This window comes from Oreochromis aureus, linkage group 4 (assembly GCF_013358895.1).
Source record: "Oreochromis aureus strain Israel breed Guangdong linkage group 4, ZZ_aureus, whole genome shotgun sequence".
NCBI lineage: Eukaryota > Metazoa > Chordata > Actinopteri > Cichliformes > Cichlidae > Oreochromis > Oreochromis aureus.
The window spans coordinates 8,935,567-8,958,776 of NC_052945.1; the positions used below are offsets into that span (position 1 = coordinate 8,935,567).

The following is a 23,210-nucleotide window of genomic DNA, read 5'->3' on the forward strand; positions in this document are numbered from 1 at the left end:
GGTTATCATTACAAAGTAGAAGTGTTTGCTGTCTGGCAGACATTACCATACACGGAGACAACTCACCAATGAATCCCATACTGCGACCCAAGACAAAGATGCCATTCAGAGCACCAATTTCCACAAACTCATCTGCTTCATCCCTGTCAATGTGTGATAGACAGGGAAAAAGGTTTTTTAATAATATATGTATGCTTCTGTCACATAATCCCAACAGCCTTACAGCCTTATTAAAAAGCTGTAAGGCTTTTTAATAAAAGTTGTGGAAGAAAAACAATGCCATCCATTAATTCTAGTTAAAATGCTGTTCTTAAGAGAAACCTGGTTTAAATTTTAAAGAGAAACTGGCTCACCGTGTAAATCCACCACAAGTCCTGAGCAAGTCCACAAAAGCCACACCAATGAAGCCATCCACATTCAGGATCAAGTTGGGTTTCTAGGTAACACGAGCACAGCATAAAATCATTACAAGTGGACTTTTCATACCCTTCATTATTTTCCCTCTCTCTATATATACACTATTGCAATGATAAATACTCATATTAAACATGGCCAGTGTTTCAAATAATGACATTAGCATATGTCAGTATAATCTGTGTTAGCCAAACGCTGAGACGGCTCTAAACATTCAGCTTCAGTTTTTTCTGCTCTTTGCTGGATACAGACATGAAAAAACAGGTGATATCCCTAATTTCATTGTTTATGGAGACAGCCAATTAGACGAAGTTCCGCTTAAAGTGATTATGACGTTAAAAGTGAAGAGCTAAAATTACTTGTTTCAGAGAGACGATGAACTGGCAGCACCAAGGCCCTGGATGATAAAGATTATTTTGAACTGTGAATCATGCAAAGCTACTTTGGTGGAGTCCAACATTTTGGATTTTGAAATAATTAGAGTAAGTCCCCTATAGTGTAAGAAATGAGTTGCTTTCTAAAAGCTATTCCAAACTTACCTTAGAGGTGGTGATTTTCTCTACTTCCAGAGCATAGTCCAGCAGCTGTGTGGAAGGAAAATGCTGCTTCACAAAGTCCTTTAAGATCTGGACTCTCATGTCTGGATTGTTAATCTGAAAAAGCACAGATAATTCAATTTCAACATCTCTTCTCCTCAGTCAAAATTGTTGTCTTCCTCCATCAGTATTAGCCCATCATATAAGAATTATTAGATATGGTGCACACCTATATTTCTTGTATTTTTAAATACTTAGTTTTTCTAAAGTAGCTAAATTGCCAGAATAACATGATGCTGTATCAGATGCTCACACGTTAAGTAGCCATGGTACTCACCGACTTGACTCGGTGTCCAATGCCCATGATCAGCTTGCCATCTTTCTTCATCTTGTTCACAAATTCCATGGGCAACATGCCACTATCAAATGCTTTGCTGAACTGCTTTGCTGCAGCATCCAAAGCGCCTCCAAAACGGTCACCCTAAAAAAAAAATTACAAGAAGAAAGACATAGATTACATTTAGGTGAATGAGTTTTATAGCTATATAAATCAAGTAAATAGATCAAAGACAGGTGTGGGTGTCTTACAATGGTGAGAAGGCCAGAGGTGAGGCTGGAGATGAGGTCTTTGCCAGCTCGGGCACAGACAATAGTGTTGTGTGCACCAGAAACAGCAGGGCCGTGATCCGCAGTCACCATTAGACACATTTCGATGAACTGGCAGGCATACCTCGGCAACCTGCACACAAAGATTATGAAACATCATAAAAAGGTTGCATAGTTCAAAGATTTCTCCGGAGCTATTTATGGCTGGGTTAAGAGCCTGACCTCCTCTGGAACCAAAGCAGCCCCAGAGTGCCTCCGAGACCCATTTCTGACTTGAAGACCTCAGTGATGGGCATGCCAGCATAAATGAGCTCCTGACCTCTCTCGTCACAGATACTGGTCATGAAAGAAGCTGGCTTACGGATCAGACCGAGCTCCTGAAAGGCAAAAATAATGAGAAAAATGAAAAACAACTGCCATCTCTCCCTTTAAAAGCTCTGCTCTTAAAAAGTCATTCTTTCTGGCATACTCACTCTTGCCCACGAGTAATCCATTGGTACAGTGGGAGGAGGCAACTCTTCAGCTGGCTGAATAACTCCCTTCGCAACAAGGTCATCATATACGGATCTGCAAAATTAAAAATAACACAAAAACATTAAATTTAGATCAAGAATTGCTGCATAAGAATATTAAAAACCCCCCTCATGAACATGCACTGACTTGATGATCTCCCCAAGCTCATCAAAGCTTTTAGGGACAAATGCACCAGCTTCCTTCAGAGCTTTGTTCTTAGCTACTGCTGTCTCAGAGGCCTGGTTGGCACAAGCTCCTGCGTGGCCAAACTGAACCTGAACACATTGTGTAACACATCGAAGAACACAATTAAAGCAGCAATTAATTTCTGGAATGTCTCATTACTCATCTGCTTAATATGCATCAGACCCTAAATCTGCCCTCTTACCTCTGAGGAGAACATAGTGGCACAGGTGCCAATACACCAGCACACAACTGGCTTTGTGATTCTGCCCTGTTTGATAGCTTGGCAGATCCTGTATTCCTCTGTGCCACCAATCTGTTACAAGGGCACAGACAGTCAGAATTTAGCAGGCAGCAACAGTTTAAAGCTCCGAGCACCAGTGTGTGATGGTTTACTCCTCACCTCTCCCAGTACGACAATCATCTTTACTCCAGGAGTGTCTTGGTAGCGCAGCACATGGTCAGTAAACACAGAGGCTGGGTATCTGAAGAAGAATTATGAATTATGTCCCAGCTCAAACCACATTTAAATTCAGAGCCAAAAAGCACATACGTACCTATCCCCACCAATGGCCACGCCTTCAAATACACCATCAGTGGTGCGGGAGATTATATTGTTAAGTTCATTGGACATGCCGCCTGATCGGGACACATAGGCCACGCTTCCTGGGCGATACAGCTTGGAGGCGAGGATGTTATCCAGCATGCCTCCCGTGTTCCCGATCTTGAAACAGCCTGGCTTGATTCCTCCAACCTGGACAAAACAAAACAAAAGGTGGTTTACTTAAATTAAACAACAACAAAACAGAAAGATCTGGTAAAATCTCATAAGAGGTGAAGAAAAACTAACAGTTGCTGGTCCAATGATTGTGACACCCTTCTCATCTGCTGTCTTGATAAGTTTCCTCGTGTGGGCTTCAGGGATTCCCTCAGCAATGATGGCAATGGTGCGAATCTGAAGACAAACAAAGAGAAATGCTTAACCGTGAAGCCCTTTTTAAAGTTTTTATAGGCCACAGATGCTGCAGCTGGGTACCTGTGGGTACTGCATGGTCTCTATGGTGCTATCAAAGGCTGAGCGCAAAGAGGCAAAGTTGATGAGCACATCTACATCTGGATGCTTCTTCATGGCATCGCTCATGTTCTTATACACAGGGAGGAGGATCTCTTTATGTCCCCAGTAGAACTTCTGTTTGTGGTCTCCACTGGAAGGCAGCCAACAAGAAACACATATAAGAAACAGTAAAAACAGTACAGTAGTCTCAGAGGTTCTTACAGTTATCTTACAGTAAACGGGCATTACACTGAGAGCAGACACAAACTAAAGAGGACAGGCGCAGCATACTTACGTGAATGGGTAGACCATAGCTGCGACAGATGGCTCATCTCTGGAGCAGACATAGTCAAAGTCCAGCATGCCCTGTACTGCCCGAGTCTGCATGCCCCACACTATTGACTTTGTGTGTTTAGTAAAGAGGGTAGTTGCCTTTCCTACAGAGAAAGAAAAACTCTTAGATACTGGTGGCACTGTTAACACTGTTTAAATAAAATTGGACATAAAAAAAAAAAGAAAATCGATATGTGAGTCCTTGTATTAAAACACTGTCACCTCCATTTTCTCCCAGAGTTTGGAAAATATGAAAATGAAATTTGAAAGTGGAAACATGGAAATAGTTCAATATGGAAATAGTTTTTGCAGACACCTATTGCTGACCACAGAGGGCGCTTTAACACCTATAGTCAACTGTGCATACATAAAACGCCTTTACCTACTATCCAGTGATGGATGCAAGAATGACAAACAGAAAGGTTTTGGCATTTATTGTGTAGTCTCGTGGTCGGTGTGTTTCTCACCAACGGGGGCTCCAGTTTTAGGCTTCTTTGCCGGTGAACTCTCAACTTTGCCTTTGTTTTCAGAGAAAGAAGCAGTCCTGCTGGATGCTGGTGTCTAGAAAATATAAAAAAAGAAGAAAAAAGGACCTTTTTTTACCCTTGCATGTCCCAAAAAAAAGGTTTCTCAGTAAGGACAGCCTAGTTGAGAAATTATCTGCTTCAGCTGTGATAAACGGTAAAGCCGCTGGATGAGTTGAGATCACGTGCACTTGATGTGCATGTGTCCTGGAAATCCATTAAAAATTGTTTTTGTTGATGACCCCAGTTTCCCAGTACTTCATATTTATTCACACCAATTCCCAGTAGGACAATTCATATTTCATTTCACTTTGTTCTTCTGTTGTAGTGCACATCTGAAGCAAAGACAAACACACATGCACACACACACGCACTTCCTTTGCTGAAATCTTGCACTGCACATTTTTAATGGATGCCTCGAGCAGCGGGCTACAACCTTGCACATCCGACTGCAGCCTCACAACTAGAGCAGCCCACAGATCCCTGCACTGCTCTTTATATAAGAGCAGTGGAGGGAACTGTTTAATCTGGTTCACTATGAGGACAAGATAATAGTGACTGAAACAGAGGCTGTGGCATGTAACCTACATTTGAGGAAACTGATTGATGTAAATACACTTCACAGTGATATGCAAGAATATCTTGATGGTTTATCGGGCCAGTGCGTGTCATACCGATGTGCTGCTGTTGGAGTTGAGGAGGAAATTGGCAGTGTGGGCAGCAATAGGAGGCAAGTTGGCAATTGGCCTGTGGCCCAGCGCCATGCCAACAATGGCAGTCATGTGGGTTTCTGTGCCAAAGACATGAATTGGGATGCCAGTGGTCTTTCCTGTGGAGAAAGGTCCAGAGTCGAATTAACTGTGGTTTGTAACAGCTGGCAGGTGCTTAGTCTCAAGACTACATTGATAGAATACAATATGAAGCCTAAATTTACAACATATCAGGAAAAACATACCAACTTCTCCCATCACTCTTAGACCTTCCTGGTAGTTGGGGCCTCCACGTCGCACAAAAATAGTGACTTCATGCTCCTTCAGTGGCTCCTGATAATCTCTGATAGCCCGAACAATTCCCTTTGTCCAAAAGGACAGAGATGCTCAATTAACACATGATATTAAATAAGAAATATTGATATATTATTAACACCATGTAAACAAAATGCACACTGTACCTTAAATGTTGCTGCAACATTTGTGAAGTTGGCAATGCTTCCTCCGATGATCAAAACCTTCCCTGGAACACATTAATATGGGAATAATTTCATATAGAAATAATATTGTTAATAATAAAAAAGCAAGAAAGAAAGCAAGAAAGTTTACACAATTCCCACCTTCAGAGTGCTTTTCTCTTGTCATCAAAGATAGGATGGTCTTGGCATAATCATAGGTCTGCTGTTCACTCGGTGCTCCAGAATACTCTCCATAATTGGCCAGCTCGTTAACCCCACCAAGATCACAGATTGTGTCACTGAGGGTGTTTCATATTAGTAAAGAGATAGAATAGAGAGAGAAGAAACAGATCAACAAAAGCAACCACTGCTCTGTTTTTCTTATATGGGGCATTTTCAGCTGCAACAATAAACACAACTTCAGGAAAAACAGACCTCCAGAACACATCGCCTTTATTCATTTAATACTGCACTGTAAACAGATACAACAACTTAACAGTGCACAGGGGAAATAATTAGTCACGCCTGATGGGTCTGCAAGTCCCGCTCTACACCCCCGACAGACGGCAGAGCGAGTGAGGCACCGCTCTTTCTTCCAGACTCTCAGTAAAACAGCAACATCTAGGAATCCAATTTAGCTGGCAGCTGAATGGGCAGAGTCTAAACTGCTGCACTATCAGTATCCCTACTGCATCTCTGGCATTCTCCCCTAATGCTAAACCCAATTATGCACAGAGGAATGAATTTAATGGTGATCAATACTAGAGATTGTTTAGACTAAACATTTAGTTGAATTACTTGAGAGCCATGGATTCTAGTGTGTATGTTAGCACTATGACTAAGTACCTGTACACCACTGAGGCACCGCCGCCTGCCACCATGGTCCAGATTCTGCCTCGAGGATTAAGGAGAGTGAGTTTCAGGCTGGCTCCACTCTTAGCATCAAGGTCTGCAATATAGGCCTCCTACAAAAGGAAAAAGAAGATAAAGAAGTACGGGCACTGTTAAATATTGAGAGTTATTGCCTTAATAAGAGCCGGACCTTTTACAAGCATCTCACTACATAGTTGTAATTTGTCCTTTGCCTGCCCTGCAACATTAAAGGAGCCATTAATTAGAAATACTGTATAGATATTGACAGCAACAGAGGATGTGATGCACATCAGTGGTTGTTTGTGACAGTCAGGTCCACAGCTGGTGGCTGAGAGTAAAAAAAGCACCCAATCAAAGGCACCTGCTGTCCCTCATCCCCACTTCGACTTGCAGCAGCCCAATTAGACCGGGCCGTCTGCTACACAGACAGACAGTCTGTCTCAAACCAGCTCCCACATGTTTCAGCCAAAAACAAACAAAAAACAACCATCCTGTAAATAAATTAAAAAGAAAACCCCCCAGCCTTTTTCCATTCACAAGCTTGCTACATTAAATATTAAGTTCTGTCAGTGTAATTCAAAAGTACAATAATCAGTCATATTCATCTTCTAATTATTGAAACATTCTTTCATGTTATGGGTCTTTCATTTATTATAAATATAACTCCCACAACAAATAAAGCAGAACATTTCATACATGTATGGGGTAAATTTATTTATTTTCTCCAAATCTTTATGCACCTGTTGCAGCCCAGGCAATCTTTGCTGGAGACACGTTTCCTCTCCAAAGTGAGACCTACAGTCTTTTTACGTGTGAATATGTTTGACGATACCACTGTTTCTAAATAATTATACAGGAGCTAACCTGTTTAAACCCATTAGAAAAAAAATAACATTTATTCTTCAGGTTAAAAACAGGTTTACAGGATCCATCGCAGTTAACACTATCCACTCCTTCTTACCTTTAAAGTACTGAGAAAGGCCATCACAAGAGGTCTAGGCCACTTTAATTAACTGAAACAGTGCCATTATTTTAGTTTGGTAAGGCACAGTTTATGAAATGATGAAGGTGATGGATGTTCTACTGTACCTCTGATAAAAATCTAATGAGTAATAATAAGAAACAGGCTCAAGAGGTCACAATTGGAAATCTGATGCATTTCTACCTCTGTCCCTCCAGTCCTCCCCTCACCTCGGGATAAGCCTCCCTGCCGAAGGGTGGAGGAAACTCCACATCTCCCCACTTGGCCTTGCAGATGTAATCAGCTGTTGCGTCGATCTTAGCGGCCATGTCCAGCACATAAACTCCATCTTTTGTGACCACTAAAAGGGGTCAAGGGGATGTCAAGATGTAATGTTAAAACGTATACTCCAGCATGCTAACCACAAACTAGAAATAATCTTGTAACTAGAAAAATTTGCATTTCCTGCGAAAATGCAGTGTGGATGCTTTAAAGCTGAAGCTGTCTGCTGAAACTAGCTGAAAAAGCTGAAAAGTTGCAGAAATTGTAAAAACTTTGCAGAAGCAAAGGAACTTTGCTAAAATGTAGTATCTTAGCAGAACTGCAATATCTTAGAGGAAATATAATACTTGGCAGAAATACAATAGCATAGCAGAACTTAGCAGAAATATTGTAACTTACCAGAAGCACGATAACTTCTCAAAAATACAAGAATTTAGGAGAAATAGTATAAGATAACAGAAAGAATATATTTAGCCAAACATTCTTGAACATTACAGAAATACTATGATTTAGAAAAACAGTACAACATAGCAGAAATGCTGCGATTTACCAGAGACACTGTAATTTACTATTAATATTGAAATTTTTTAAAAAGAATACTATGTTTTAGCACAAATACTGTAATTTGACAGAAATACTATCATTTGGCAGAAATACTATGTTTCAGCAGAAATACTCTGGTTTAGCACAAATATTATAACATAGCAGTAATACAATTATATAGCAGAAATGCTATATTTAGAAAAAAAAATATAATATAGTAGAAATACTATGATTTAGCAGAAATACTGTAATCAGCACATATACTGTAACATGACAGAAATTCCTCCACTTAGTAGTAATACTATAACATAAAACAAATGTTATGATTTGGCACAAAAACCATAATTTGGCAAAATACTATGATTTAGCAGAAATACTATGATTGAGCAGAAGTACTAAGATGTAGTAAAAGTACTTTGATTTAACAGAAATACAATTATGGAGGAGTAATACTTTAAAATGGGAGAAATATTGACACACACACATACACAGAGCCTAAAGGGAACAGTATTTGTGCCATGGAGTGTTAACAAGAATCTGAGGTCCATATTAGAAAAGCTGCTAAAATCATAAAAGTTTGCAGAATTGTAATAAATGATGAATATGAATTAGTGGTCTGTGATAGTGTATTAATTTGTGGGGAAAAAAAAACATGTTGCCCAAGGTGTAATTGAACCCACGACCTTTGGGTTGCAGACCTGTGTTATTACCAACTGCGCCACTGGGAAAGAGAGCGGCGCCTGGAAAACAGGGTGATGAGCAGTCAGAATTAGATTGCGGTGAGAGGCGAAAAACGCTGTTTTGGAGTTACAAAACGTCGTGTAACTCAAAAACTAGGTGGACTAGAAGCATAATTCTTGTACTGGGTGAATCAGCGGACTTTGGTGTGCTTTGACTGTGATTTGCATTGCTCTTTGTACATCTGTCGCTGAGATATGACGAGAGAAGAAAGGGCAGACCTCAGATATGATTGGCTGGCTGGGAAGCCGTGCAGGCCCTGATATGTAAATTTTATATGTATCAGTCCTCACAGAGGATTAGCTGCCTGGGGACCTGGCAGAAATATATACAAATAGTATGATTAAGCATAAATACTACATTTAGTAGAAATACTATGTTTTAGCACAAATACTATAAAATGGCAGGAATACTATAATTAAGCAGAAATACTATATTTGGCAGAAACACTATATTTAGTACAAATCTTATGAAATAGCAGAAATAGTATGATTTAGCAGAAATGCTGTATTTGGCACAAATACTGAAAAGCAGCAGAAATGCTATGACTTAGCACAACAGTAATAACTTATAGAAAAATTGGAAAAGCAAAAAATGGACAGCTGGAAAAATCCTGAACATGCTAAGGGTCCCTCAAATCTAATTGTTAATTGAAAAAAAAATCAGCAAAAAAAAGTATAACAGTGACACAATCACAAATATGGACACATATGGAAACACACATGCACAGAGAGACACACACAGGATCAAACACAGGATCAAATTCAGTCAACCAGTCTAAATATATTGAATTTAAATCACATAATAAGATGCTCCCATCAAAAGGCTCTCTCTCTCTCTCTCTCTCTCTCTCACACACACACACACACACACACACACACACACACACACACACACACACACACACACACACACACACACACACAGGAGAGACAAGCAAGTTTCTAGGTCAGTCAAGCAGCCTGGGAGCTGCTAAATTTGAATCCACCAATCAGAGAGGCTGTGTACTTTTTCCCCCGCCAAAACAGGTGCAGCCGTTTTACACACTCAGCACAGAGAGAGACAGGATTTCTGCAGTGTATTTCTCATAGTGAGGATTCCTCTCAAACAAATGGCCATAATTTCCTAACCGTAGGGGCTAGAACGGTCATTCTTACACCGTTTTGTTCAGAAGACATAGGGGAATCTTGAAATGCTGACCATTTAAAATAAAAATATGAAATATTAGAGATATATGACATAGATGATTGGTGGGCTTAGAAGCCACGAAGGTCCCAATATGCAAATTTAAATGTGCCAGGACTCAGATATGATTGGCTGGCTGGGAAGCCATGAAGGCAACAATATGCAAATTTAAATGTGCCAGGACTCAGATATGATTGGCTGGCTGGGAAGCCATGAAGGTCCCAATATGCAAATTTGAATGTGCCAGGACTCAGATATGATTGGCTGGCTGGGAAGCCATGGACCCAACAATATGCAAATTTGAATGTGCAAGCCCTCAGATATGATTGGTTGTCTTAGAAGCCATATAAAAAGCAGTAAAACTTTACTATGATTTTGTAGAAAAACTATAATTAATCAAAATACTATATTTGGCAGAAATACTATTTTTTTTAGAAGAAAAACTATATTTAGCACAAATCTTATAAAATGGCAGAAATACTATAATTAAGCAGAAATACTATATTAAGTACAAATCCTATAAAATGGCAGAAATAGTATGATTACTGAAATAAAAATAAATACTGAAAAGCAGCAGAAATGCTATGACTTAGCACACTAGTAATAACTTAAATAGAAAAATTGGAAAAGCAAAATGGACAGCTGAAAAAATCCTGAACATGCTAAGGGTCCCTCAAATCTAATTGTTAGATGAAAAACAATTAAGCAAAAAAAAAGTATAACAGTCACACAATCACAAATATGGACACATATGGAAACACACATGCACAGAGAGAAACACACAGGATCAAATTCAGTCAACCAGTCTAAATATATTGAATTTGAATCATACAATAAGATGCTCCCATAAAAACTCTCTCTCGCCCTCTCTTTCTCTCTCTCTCTCTGTCACACACACACACACACACACACACACACACACAGGATCCAATTCAGTCAACCAGTCTAAATATATTGAATTTAAATCTTACAATGAGATCATCCCATAAAAAGGCTTTCTCTCTCTCTCTCTCGCTCTCTGTCACAACACACACACACACACACACACACACACACACACACACACACACACACACACACACACACACACACACAGGAGAGAAGTAAGTTTCTAGCTCAGTCAAGCAGCCTGGGAGCTGCTGAATTTGAATCCACCAATCAGAGAGCCTGTGCACTTTTTCCCGCCAAAACAGGTGCTCGCAGCACAGAGAGACACAGGATTTTGCAGTCTATTTCTCATAATGATGACTCCCCTCAAACAAATGACCATAATTTCCTAACCGTAGGGGCTAGAACGGTCATTCTTACAACGTTTTGTTCAGAAGAGATGGGGAATCTTAAAGTGTTGACAATTTACCATTAAAATATGAATTGTTAAAGATATTTGACTTCTAATGCACCATAACTGAGTAGAGCAAAGCAAAACTGCCTTGACTTGCCCTCAAACAACGCTTTCTAACTCTAAATCTATTTGGAGTATCAATATCATTCTTTCACCGTAAGAGACAGCAGGCTTTGGTGAACAATCATGGAAATTTTCAGGTCTCTGTGGAAATCCAACAGAAAGTTATGACGAGAGAAAAAAGTGGTTCATTTCAGAGTTTGAAATCTGAAGAAATCTGAGAGAAGGACGAATTTCCTACCCTCAAACAAGTCTAACTCATTTCAGAACGGTAATAGGTGAGAAAAAAATTCTTGAATTGTGAGCGTCAGGAGTGTCTGAAGATATACGGGGACAAGCCTCATGTCTTAACCCGCTTCGTTAAGGAGAGATGACGATTCGAAAATGCCTCTCATTACAGAAATCAAGCGGTGATTTTGAAGAAACTCTCCATTGACTTTCTATGGAGAGTTTTCAGACTTTGTGTTGGTCTGAGGAGATTTGCCAAAATTCTATAAATCTCACAACAATGATAGTGACATTTTCTGAAAGCCAGCAAAAATACCTACGTTTTGATGTATAATTTGTGGGAGTTGAGTGAAAATTAATCAAGTAGCAAGAAGTTGTTCGGACATGAAGAGAAAATTGCCAAAGGTACAGTGGCTCACTTAGAACCAACTGCATAGCAACCATAACAACGCATGTATTTTGTGAAAAATCACAATTTTGCAACTCAAAACTTAAAGAGGGATAAGATGAAAACGGTAACAGATATGAAAAAGCTGAATCATTTATGAATAGCCCAATAATTTGTGAACATTTTAAAGTTTGAATGGTTGTTCTACGTGAAAGTAGGAAAAAGTAGTTAAGTTTCAAAAACAAGCAAGTTTTAGCAGAATTGCGGAAGTTTCCCATTCATTTCAATGGGACAAATTAAAGGAAAAAAGCTTAATATTTTAAAAAGTATAACAGTATAAAATACCAAAAGTCATAGCAGGAATTAGCAGAAATAGCAGAATAGTTTAAAATTTGAACGGTGAAAATCGGCTGAAAATTGTGGGACTAGTTAAGTGCCAAAAAACGTGCAAAAAGTGGCAACTAGAATAATAATAAAGTAGAATAAAGAATAAAGAGAAACAGGAACTCAATAGTGTGGATGCATAAAGCATCCACACAATAAAGTAGGATAATAAAGAACTAGAAAAATTTGCATTTCCTGCGAAAATGCTGTGTGGATGCCTTGACGCTGAAGCTGTCTGCTGAAAAGCTGAAAAAGATGAAAAGTTGCAAAAAGTTGTTGTGGAGAGACGGACAATTCTGCTGAAATGAGCAGAAGCTGCTGAGAATTGTGCTGATAAGAGGTCAAAAGGCTGAAAGTTTTGCAGAAAAGAGGTAAACCAGCAGAATTTCTGCAGAAAAGAGGCAAAGAAGCAGAAACTTGCGCTGAAAAGAGATGAATCAGCAGAGTTTCTGCTGAAAAAGAGTTTTTTTTTTCTGAAAACAGCCAAAAAGCTGGAATTTGTGCTGAAAAGGGTGAAAAAATGAAAATTTTGCTGAAAAGGTGTGAAGAAGCTAAAGTATACCAAATCAAAGTATTTGTGCCAAAACATAGTGTTTCTGCCATATTGTGGTACTACTACATTACAACATGAATACGGATTAAAGATGAAAGAAACTGGCAACAAATTCCTCCACTACAAACCAGTCTGATACCACTTCTTTGCAGTGTTCACGTTTACTAAGGTACTACCCAAAAGGCGCCACAAGAGGGCACTCCAACACAAGAGATGACCTATGTACACTGATGCACTTAGTAACAGTCAGCCTCCTACTTAGCCATTACGTAATACAGCGATATTACAGTGTACAAATTCACATAAATTTGCAGGGGAAAAAAAACAAAGCAGGAACAAGCCCAAAACAATCAAATAACTGGGCTGCCATAGCTATTGCTAACTAGCACATACGCGCCAAAGGTAACTAAAACCAATACCAACCAATGTTTTTGCAGAAACACTGTAATTTCACTCAAATACTATGAAATAGCAGTAATACTATGATTTGGCAGAAATACTATGTCTTTGCAGAAACACTGTAATTTCACTCAAATAATATGAAATAGCAGTAATACTATGATTTGGCAGAAATACTATGTTTCAGTACAAATACTATGACAAAGCAGAAATACTATGACTTAGAAGTAATACTATAACAAAAGGATTCCTCAAAATACTATGAAATTGCAGTAATTCTATGATTTGGCAGAAATACTGTACCAGTACAAATACAATGCTTTGGTACAAATACTATATTTTGATTTGAATACTATGATTTGCACGAGTAGTATGATTTAGTACAAATACTACGAATTGGCAGAAATACTGTGACTTAGTAGTAATACTATAACATAACAGATATACTATGATTTTGCAGACAGTCTATGTTTTTGCACAACTAGCACAATATGGCAGAAATACTATGATTTGGCACAAGTACTATGATTTAGTACAAAACTCTTATTGGCACAAATACTATGTTTCAGTACAAATACTACGATTTGGCAATAATACTGGGTTTTAGCACAACTACTGAGATTTGGGTGAAATACTATGATTTAGAAGAAATACTATGACTTCGTACAAATACAATGTTTTGGTTCAAATAATATGATTTGCAAAAAATACTATGATTTGGCACAAGTACCATGATTTAGTACAAATACTACAGTTTCGCTCAAATACTATGAAATTGCAGTGATACTATGATTTTGAAGGAATACTATGATTTGGTAGAAATACTATGCCTTAGTAGTAATACTATAACATAGCAGATATAATGTGATTTTGCAGACATGCTATGTTTTTGCACAAATACTACGATTTAAGCTCAAATACTATGGAATTGCAGTAATACTATGATTTGGAATACTATGATTTGGTAGGAATACTATGCCTTAGTAGTAATACTATAACATAACAGATATACTATGATTTTGCAGAAATTCTATGTTTTGCACAAATACTACAATTTGGCAGAAATACTATGTTTGGGCAGTAATACTATGATTTGCTATAAATACTATGATTTGGCACATATACTATAATCAGCAGATATACTATAACATAACAGAAATTCTACGACTTAGTAGTAACACTATAATATAACAGAAATTTTAACTGGACACAAATAACATGATTTGCCCCAAAACCATGATTTGGCAAAAAAATACCATGATTTGGCACAAATACGATGATATTGCAGAAATACTACGATTGGGTACAAATACTATGATTTGGCACAAGTACTATGAATAAGTACAAATACTATGATTTGGCAGAAATACTATGTTTTAACATAAATAATATCTTTTGACAGAAATTTCTGCTAAAAGGTACTATTTCTGCTTTTTAGCAGAAATACTGTAATTTTGCATAAACACTATGATTTGGGATAAATACTATGATTTGGCAGATATACTATATTCAGCAAATATACTATAACATAACAGACATTCCTCCACTTAGTAGTAATCTCATAACATAAAATAAATACTAGAAAAATTTGCATTTCCTGCGAAAATGCAGTGTGGATGCTTTAAAGCTGAAGCTGTCTGCTGAAACTAGCTGAAAAAGCTGAAAAGTTGCAGAAATTGTAAAAACTTTGCAGAAGCAAAGGAACTTTGCTAAAATGTAGTATCTTAGCAGAACTGCAATATCTTAGAGGAAATATAATACTTGGCAGAAATACAATAGCATAGCAGAACTTAGCAGAAATATTGTAACTTACCAGAAGCACGATAACTTCTCAAAAATACAAGAATTTAGGAGAAATAGTATAAGATAACAGAAAGAATATATTTAGCCAAACATTCTTGAACATTACAGAAATACTATGATTTAGAAAAACAGTACAACATAGCAGAAATGCTGCAATTTACCAGAGACACTGTAATTTACTATTAATATTGAAATTTTTTAAAAAGAATACTATGTTTTAGCACAAATACTGTAATTTGACAGAAATACTATCATTTGGCAGAAATACTATGTTTCAGCAGAAATACTCTGGTTTAGCACAAATATTATAACATAGCAGTAATACAATTATATAGCAGAAATGCTATATTTAGAAAAAAAAAATATAATATAGTAGAAATACTATGATTTAGCAGAAGTACTCTAATCAGCACATATACTGTAACATGACAGAAATTCCTCCACTTAGTAGTAATACTATAACATAAAACAAATGTTATGATTTGGCACAAAAACCATAATTTGGCAAAATACTATGATTGAGCAGAAGTACTAAGATGTAGTAAAAGTACTTTGATTTAACAGAAATACAATTATGGAGGAGTAATACTTTAAAATGGGAGAAATATTGATACACACACACATACACAGAGCCTAAAGGGAAGAGTATTTGTGCCATGGAGTGTTAACAAGAATCTGAGGTCCATATTAGAAAAGCTGCTAAAATCATAAAAGTTTGCAGAATTGTAATAAATGATGAATATGAATTAGTGGTCTGTGATAGTGTATTAATTTGTAGGAAAAAAACATGTTGCCCAAGGTGTAATTGAACCCACGACCTTTGGGTTGCAGACCTGTGTTATTACCAACTGCGCCACTGGGAAAGAGCGGCGCCTGGAAAACAGGGTGATGAGCAGTCAGAATTAGATTGCGGTGAGAGGCGAAAACGCTGTTTTTGGAGTTACAAAACGTCGTGTAACTCAAAAACTAGGTGGACTAGAAGCATAATTCTTGTACTGGGTGAATCAGCGGACTTTGGTGTGCTTTGACTGTGATTTGCATTGCTCTTTGTACATCTGTCGCTGAGATATGACGAGAGAAGAAAGGGCAGACCTCAGATATGATTGGCTGGCTGGGAAGCCGTGCAGGCCCTGATATGTAAATTTTATATGTATCAGTCCTCACAGAGGATTAGCTGCCTGGGGACCTGGCAGAAATATATACAAATAGTATGATTAAGCATAAATACTACATTTAGTAGAAATACTATGTTTTAGCACAAATACTATAAAATGGCAGGAATACTATAATTAAGCAGAAATACTATATTTGGTAGTAGTAGTAGTATTAGTGGCACGGTGGCAGCAACACGGTGGCACGGTGGTTAGCACTGTGCCGCACAGCAAGAAGGTCCTGAGTTCGATTCCACCATCAGGCCGGGGTCTTTCTGTGTGGAGTTTGCATGTTCTCCCCGTGTTTGCGTGGGTTCCCTCCGGGTACTCCGGCTTCCTCCCACTGTCCAAAGACATGCAGTTTGAGGGGATAGGTTAATTGGATAATCCAAATTGTCACTAGGTGTGAATGTGTGAGTGAATGTGAATGTGGCGTGGTGGTTGTTTGTCCCTGTGTGTTGGCCCTGCGACAGACTGGCGACCTGTCCAGGGTGTACCCGCCTCTCGCCCTATGACAGCTGGGATAGGCTCCAGCGCCCCAGCGACCCTGGAAAGGATAAGCGGAAGCGAATGGATGGATGGATGGATGGATACTATATTTGGCAGAAACACTATATTTAGTACAAATCTTATGAAATAGCAGAAATAGTATGATTTAGCAGAAATGCTGTATTTGGCACAAATACTGAAAAGCAGCAGAAATGCTATGACTTAGCACAACAGTAATAACTTATAGAAAAATTGGAAAAGCAAAATGGACAGCTGGAAAAATCCTGAACATGCTAAGGGTCCCTCAAATCTAATTGTTAATTGAAAAAAAAAAATCAGCAAAAAAAGTATAACAGTGACACAATCACAAATATGGACACATATGGAAACACACATGCACAGAGAGACACACACAGGATCAAACACAGGATCAAATTCAGTCAACCAGTCTAAATATATTGAATTTAAATCACATAATAAGATGCTCCCATCAAAAGGCTCTCTCTCGCTCTCTCTCTCTCTCTCACACACACACACACACACACACACACACACACACACAGGGAGAGACAAGCAAGTTTCTAGGTCAGTCAAGCAGCCTGGGAGCTGCTAAATTTGAATCCACCAATCAGAGAGGCTGTGTACTTTTTCCCGCCAAAACAGGTGCAGCCGTTTTACACACTCAGCACAGAGAGAGACAGGATTTCTGCAGTGTATTTCTCATAGTGAGGATTCCTCTCAAACAAATGGCCATAATTTCCTAACCGTAGGGGCTAGAACGGTCATTCTTACACCGTTTTGTTCAGAAGACATAGGGGAATCTTGAAATGCTGACCATTTAAAATAAAAATATGAAATATTAGAGATATATGACATAGATGATTGGTGGGCTTAGAAGCCATGAAGGTCCCAATATGCAAATTTAAATGTGCCAGGACTCAGATATGATTGGCTGGCTGGGAAGCCATGAAGGCAACAATATGCAAATTTAAATGTGCCAGGACTCAGATATGATTGGCTGGCTGGGAAGCCATGAAGGTCCCAATATGCAAATTTGAATGTGCCAGGACTCAGATATGATTGGCTGGCTGGGAAGCCATGGACCCAACAATATGCAAATTTGAATGTGCAAGCCCTCAGATATGATTGGTTGTCTTAGAAGCCATATAAAAAGCAGTAAAACTTTACTATGATTTTGTAGAAAAACTATAATTAATCAAAATACTATATTTGGCAGAAATACTATTTTTTTTAGAAGAAAAACTATATTTAGCACAAATCTTATAAAATGGCAGAAATACTATAATTAAGCAGAAATACTATATTAAGTACAAATCCTATAAAATGGCAGAAATAGTATGATTACTGAAATAAAAATAAATACTGAAAAGCAGCAGAAATGCTATGACTTAGCACACTAGTAATAACTTAAATAGAAAAATTGGAAAAGCAAAATGGACAGCTGAAAAAATCCTGAACATGCTAAGGGTCCCTCAAATCTAATTGTTAGATGAAAACAATTAAGCAAAAAAAAAGTATAACAGTCACACAATCACAAATATGGACACATATGGAAACACACATGCACAGAGAGAAACACACAGGATCAAATTCAGTCAACCAGTCTAAATATATTGAATTTGAATCATACAATAAGATGCTCCCATAAAAAACTCTCTCGCCCTCTCTCTTCTCTCTCTCTCTGTCACACACACACACACACACACACACACACACACAGGATCCAATTCAGTCAACCAGTCTAAATATATTGAATTTAAATCTTACAATGAGATCATCCCATAAAAGGCTTTCTCTCTCTCTCTCTCGCTCTCTGTCAACACACACACACACACACACACACACACACACACACACACACACACACACACACACACACACAGGGAGAGAAGTAAGTTTCTAGCTCAGTCAAGCAGCCTGGGAGCTGCTGAATTTGAATCCACCAATCAGAGAGCCTGTGCACTTTTTCCCGCCAAAACAGGTGCTCGCAGCACAGAGAGACACAGGATTTTGCAGTCTATTTCTCATAATGATGACTCCCCTCAAACAAATGACCATAATTTCCTAACCGTAGGGGCTAGAGCGGTCATTCTTACAACGTTTTGTTCAGAAGAGATGGGGAATCTTAAAGTGTTGACAATTTACCATTAAAATATGAATTATTAAAGATATTTGACTTCTAATGCACCATAACTGAGTAGAGCAAAGCAAAAACTGCCTTGACTTGCCCTCAAACAACGCTTTCTAACTCTAAATCTATTTGGAGTATCAATATCATTCTTTCACCGTAAGAGACAGCAGGCTTTGGTGAACAATCATGGAAATTTTCAGGTCTCTGTGGAAATCCAACAGAAAGTTATGACGAGAGAAAAAAGTGGTTCATTTCAGAGTTTGAAATCTGAAGAAATCTGAGAGAAGGACGAATTTCCTACCCTCAAACAAGTCTAACTCATTTCAGAACGGTAATAGGTGAGAAAGAAATTCTTGAATTGTGAGCGTCAGGAGTGTCTGAAGATATACGAGGACAAGCCTCATGTCTTAACCGCTTCGTTAAGGAGAGATGACGATTCGAAAATGCCTCTCATTACAGAAATCAAGCGGTGATTTTGAAGAAACTCTCCATTGACTTTCTATGGAGAGTTTTCAGACTTTGTGTTGGTCTGAGGAGATTTGCCAAAATTCTATAAATCTCACAACAATGATAGTGACATTTTCTGAAAGCCAGCAAAAATACCTACGTTTTGATGTATAATTTGTGGGAGTTGAGTGAAAATTAATCAAGTAGCAAGAAGTTGTTCGGACATGAAGAGAAAATTGCCAAAGGTACAGTGGCTCACTTAGAACCAACTGCATAGCAACCATAACAACGCATGTATTTTGTGAAAATCACAATTTTGCAACTCAAAACTTAAAGAGGGATAAGATGAAAACGGTAACAGATATGAAAAAGCTGAATCATTTATGAATAGCCCAATAATTTGTGAACATTTTAAAGTTTGAATGGTTGTTCTACGTGAAAGTAGGAAAAAGTAGTTAAGTTTCAAAAACAAGCAAGTTTTAGCAGAATTGCAGAAGTTTCCCATTCATTTCAATGGGACAAATTAAAGGAAAAAAGCTTAATATTTTAAAAAGTATAACAGTATAAAATACCAAAAGTCATAGCAGGAATTAGCAGAAATAGCAGAATAGTTTAAAATTTGAACGGTGAAAATCGGCTGAAAATTGTGGGACTAGTTAAGTGCCAAAAAACGTGCAAAAAGTGGCAACTAGAATAACTAGAAAAATTTGCATTTCCTGCGAAAATGCAGTGTGGATGCTATAAAGCTGAAGCTGTCAGCTGAAACTAGCTGAAAAAGCTGAAAAGTTGCAGAAATTGTAAAACCTTTGCAAAAATTGTAATAACTTTGCAGAAGCATAAGAACTTAGCAAAATGTAATTACTTAGCAGAACTGCAATAATGTAAAGAAAACATAATACTTGGCAGAAATACAATAACATAGCAGAACTTAGCAGCAGAAATTAGAATAAATATTGTAACTTAGCAGAAACAAGATAACTTTTCAGAAATATAGGATTTTAGCAACCATGGTACCAGATTACATAGATACTTTATTTAAACAAAAATACCTAAACATTGCACAAATACTGTGATTTAGGACAAATACTACAACATAGCAGAAATGCTGTAATTCAGCAAATATACTATGCTATGGCACAAATAGAAAGAATATGCTCAAATACTATGATTTTGCTCAAATAATATAATTAAGCAATAATACTAAGATTTAGCAGAAATACTGTATTTAGCACAAATACCGAAAAGTAGCAGAAATACTATAATTTAGCATAATAGTAATAACTTGCACAATTACAAATATGGACATGGTAAATGGCCTGTATTTATATAGCGCTTTTATGGTCCCTAAGGACCCCAAAGTGCTTTACATATCCAGTCATTCACCCATTCACACACTGGTGATGGCAAACTACGTTGTAGCCACAGCCACCCTGGGGCGCACTGACAGAGGTGAGGCTGCTGGACACTGGCGCCACGGGCCCTCTGACCACCACCAGTAGGCACACAATAAGATACCCATAAAACGCTCTCTCTCTCTCTCTCTCTCTCTCTCTCTCTCTCTCACACACACACACACACACACACACACACACACACACACACACACACACACACACACACACACACACACACACAAGCAGCAGCAGCAGAAGCAAGTGAACAAATAGGGGCTGTACATACAGTGTTTCCTGTATGTTTCTAGGTAGGTCAAAAAGCCTGGAGCTGCTTAATTTTAATCCACCAATCAGAAAGGCTATGTACTTTTTCCCGCCAAAACAGGTGCACCTGTTTTTACACACGCAACACAGAGACAGGATTTGTTCAGTCTATTTTTTTCATAGTGAGGACTCCTCTCAAACAAATGGCTATAATTTCCTAACCGTAGGGTCTAGAACGGTCATTCTTACACTGTTTTGTTCAGAAGAGATGGGGGATTGTCAAGTGTTGTGTGTTTAAAGTAAAAAATATGAATTTGTAGAGATACATGACATGGATGAGTGGTTGACTTACAACCCATGAAAGCCCCAATATGGAAATTTGAATGTCTCAGCCGTCAGATGTGATGGGCTGGTTGGGAAGTCATGCATGACTTGATATGTCAATTTGAAAATTACAGTACTCACAGAGGATTGGCTCCCTGAGGAGCTGGCAGGAATACATAGAAATACTATGATTACCCAGAAATACTGCGTTTAGTAGAAATATTATGTTTTAGCACAAATACTATAAAATGGCTGAAATAGTATGATTTAGCACAAATGCTGTATTTAGCACAAATACTGAAAAGCAGCAGAAATGCTATGACTTAGCACAATAGTAATAACTGAAATAGAAAAATTGGAAAAGCAAAATGAACAGCTGAAAAAATGCTGAACATTCTAAGGCTCCCTCAAATGTAATTGTTGAATGAAAAAAAATCAGCAAAAAAAGTATAAGTCACACAATCAAAAATATGGACACATATGGAAACACACATGCACAGAGAGACACAGGATCAAATTCAGTCAACCAGTCTAAATATATTGAATTTAAATCATACAATAAGATGCTCCCATAAAAGCGCTCTCTCGCCTCTCTTTCTCTCTCTCTGTCACACACACACACACACACACACACACACACACACACACACACACACAGCAGCAGCAGCCAAATAGCCTGGGAGCTGCTGAATTTGAATCCACCAATCAGAGAGGCTGTATACTTTTTTCCGCCAAAACAGGTGCAGCTGTTTTTACACATGCAGCACAGAGACAGGATTTGTGCTGTCTATTTTCATAGTGAGGATTCCCCTCAAACAAATGGCTATAATTTCCTAACCGTAGGGGCTAGAACAGTCATTCTTACACCGTTTTGTTCAGAAGAGATGGGGGATCTTAACGTATTGACAATTTATCATTACAATATGAATTATTGAAGATATTTGACTTCTAATGTACCATAACTGAGTAGAGGCAAAGCGAAAACTGCCTTGACATGCCCTCAAACAATGCTTTCTAACTCTAAATCTATTTGGAGTATCGATATCATTCTTTCACCGTAAGAGACAGCAGGCTTTGGTGAACAATCATGGAAATTTTCAGGTCTGTGTGGAAATCCATCAAAAAGATATGACGAGAGAAAAAAGTGCCTCATTTCCAGAGTTTGAAATCTGAAGAAATCTGAGCGAGGATGAATTTCCTACCCTCAAACAAACCCAATTCATGGCCAAATGGTAATAGGTGAGAAAGAAATTCTTGAATTGTGAGCGTCAGGAGTGTCTGAAGATATATTGGCACAAGCCTCATGTCTTAACTTTGCTGCGTTGAGATATGACGATTTGAAAATGCCTCTCATTAGAGAAATCCAGCGGTGATTTTGAACAAGCTCTCCATTGACTTTCTATGCAGTTTTCAGACTTTGTGTTGGTGTGAGGAGATTTGCCAAAATTCTATTATATAGAAATACTGTAATCAGCACATATACTGTAACATTTTAGAAATTCCTCCACTTAGTAGTAATACTATAACATAACACAAATGTTATGATGAGTTGAGCGGCTGGTACTCTGGTGCAGTCAGCACAATCTGGAGCTGAACACTCTTAAAACTGTAGAGATGACAGTGGACTTCAGGAGACATCCTCAACTCTGCCACCCCTCATCATATCAGACAGCCCTGTGTCGACTGTGGAGATCTTCAAGTTGCTGGGTACCACCATCTCCCAGGACCTGAAGTGGGAGACCAACATCACCTCCATCCTCAAAAGACCCAGCAGAGGATGTACTTCCTGAGACAACTGGGAAGTACAGTCTTCCACAGGAGCTGCTGATCCAGTTCTACACTGCAGTCATTGAGTCTGTCCTGTGCTCCTCCATCACAGTCTGGTATGGTGCAGCCACTAAACAGGACAGGTGCAGACT

General features: G+C 38.3%; 1 protein-coding gene across 1 annotated transcript in view; it reads right to left on the reverse strand.

The window, feature by feature from the left end:
• aclya (ATP citrate lyase a) overlaps positions 1 to 23,210 on the reverse strand; it is a 38,970-nt gene that overhangs the window by 1,406 nt on the left and 14,354 nt on the right. The window contains exons 7-27 of the mRNA XM_039611330.1: positions 7,396 to 7,526; positions 6,178 to 6,296; positions 5,494 to 5,630; positions 5,335 to 5,396; positions 5,119 to 5,236; positions 4,838 to 4,992; positions 4,107 to 4,200; positions 3,602 to 3,743; positions 3,289 to 3,457; positions 3,103 to 3,207; positions 2,810 to 3,006; positions 2,656 to 2,737; positions 2,458 to 2,568; positions 2,217 to 2,344; positions 2,030 to 2,123; positions 1,779 to 1,933; positions 1,539 to 1,689; positions 1,288 to 1,431; positions 954 to 1,067; positions 354 to 436; positions 67 to 143 (exon numbers count right to left, since the gene is read on the reverse strand). Of these exons, the coding sequence (XP_039467264.1) occupies positions 67 to 143; positions 354 to 436; positions 954 to 1,067; positions 1,288 to 1,431; positions 1,539 to 1,689; positions 1,779 to 1,933; positions 2,030 to 2,123; positions 2,217 to 2,344; positions 2,458 to 2,568; positions 2,656 to 2,737; positions 2,810 to 3,006; positions 3,103 to 3,207; positions 3,289 to 3,457; positions 3,602 to 3,743; positions 4,107 to 4,200; positions 4,838 to 4,992; positions 5,119 to 5,236; positions 5,335 to 5,396; positions 5,494 to 5,630; positions 6,178 to 6,296; positions 7,396 to 7,526 (2,568 nt within the window). The remainder of the gene's footprint in view (positions 1 to 66; positions 144 to 353; positions 437 to 953; positions 1,068 to 1,287; positions 1,432 to 1,538; positions 1,690 to 1,778; positions 1,934 to 2,029; positions 2,124 to 2,216; positions 2,345 to 2,457; positions 2,569 to 2,655; positions 2,738 to 2,809; positions 3,007 to 3,102; positions 3,208 to 3,288; positions 3,458 to 3,601; positions 3,744 to 4,106; positions 4,201 to 4,837; positions 4,993 to 5,118; positions 5,237 to 5,334; positions 5,397 to 5,493; positions 5,631 to 6,177; positions 6,297 to 7,395; positions 7,527 to 23,210) is intronic.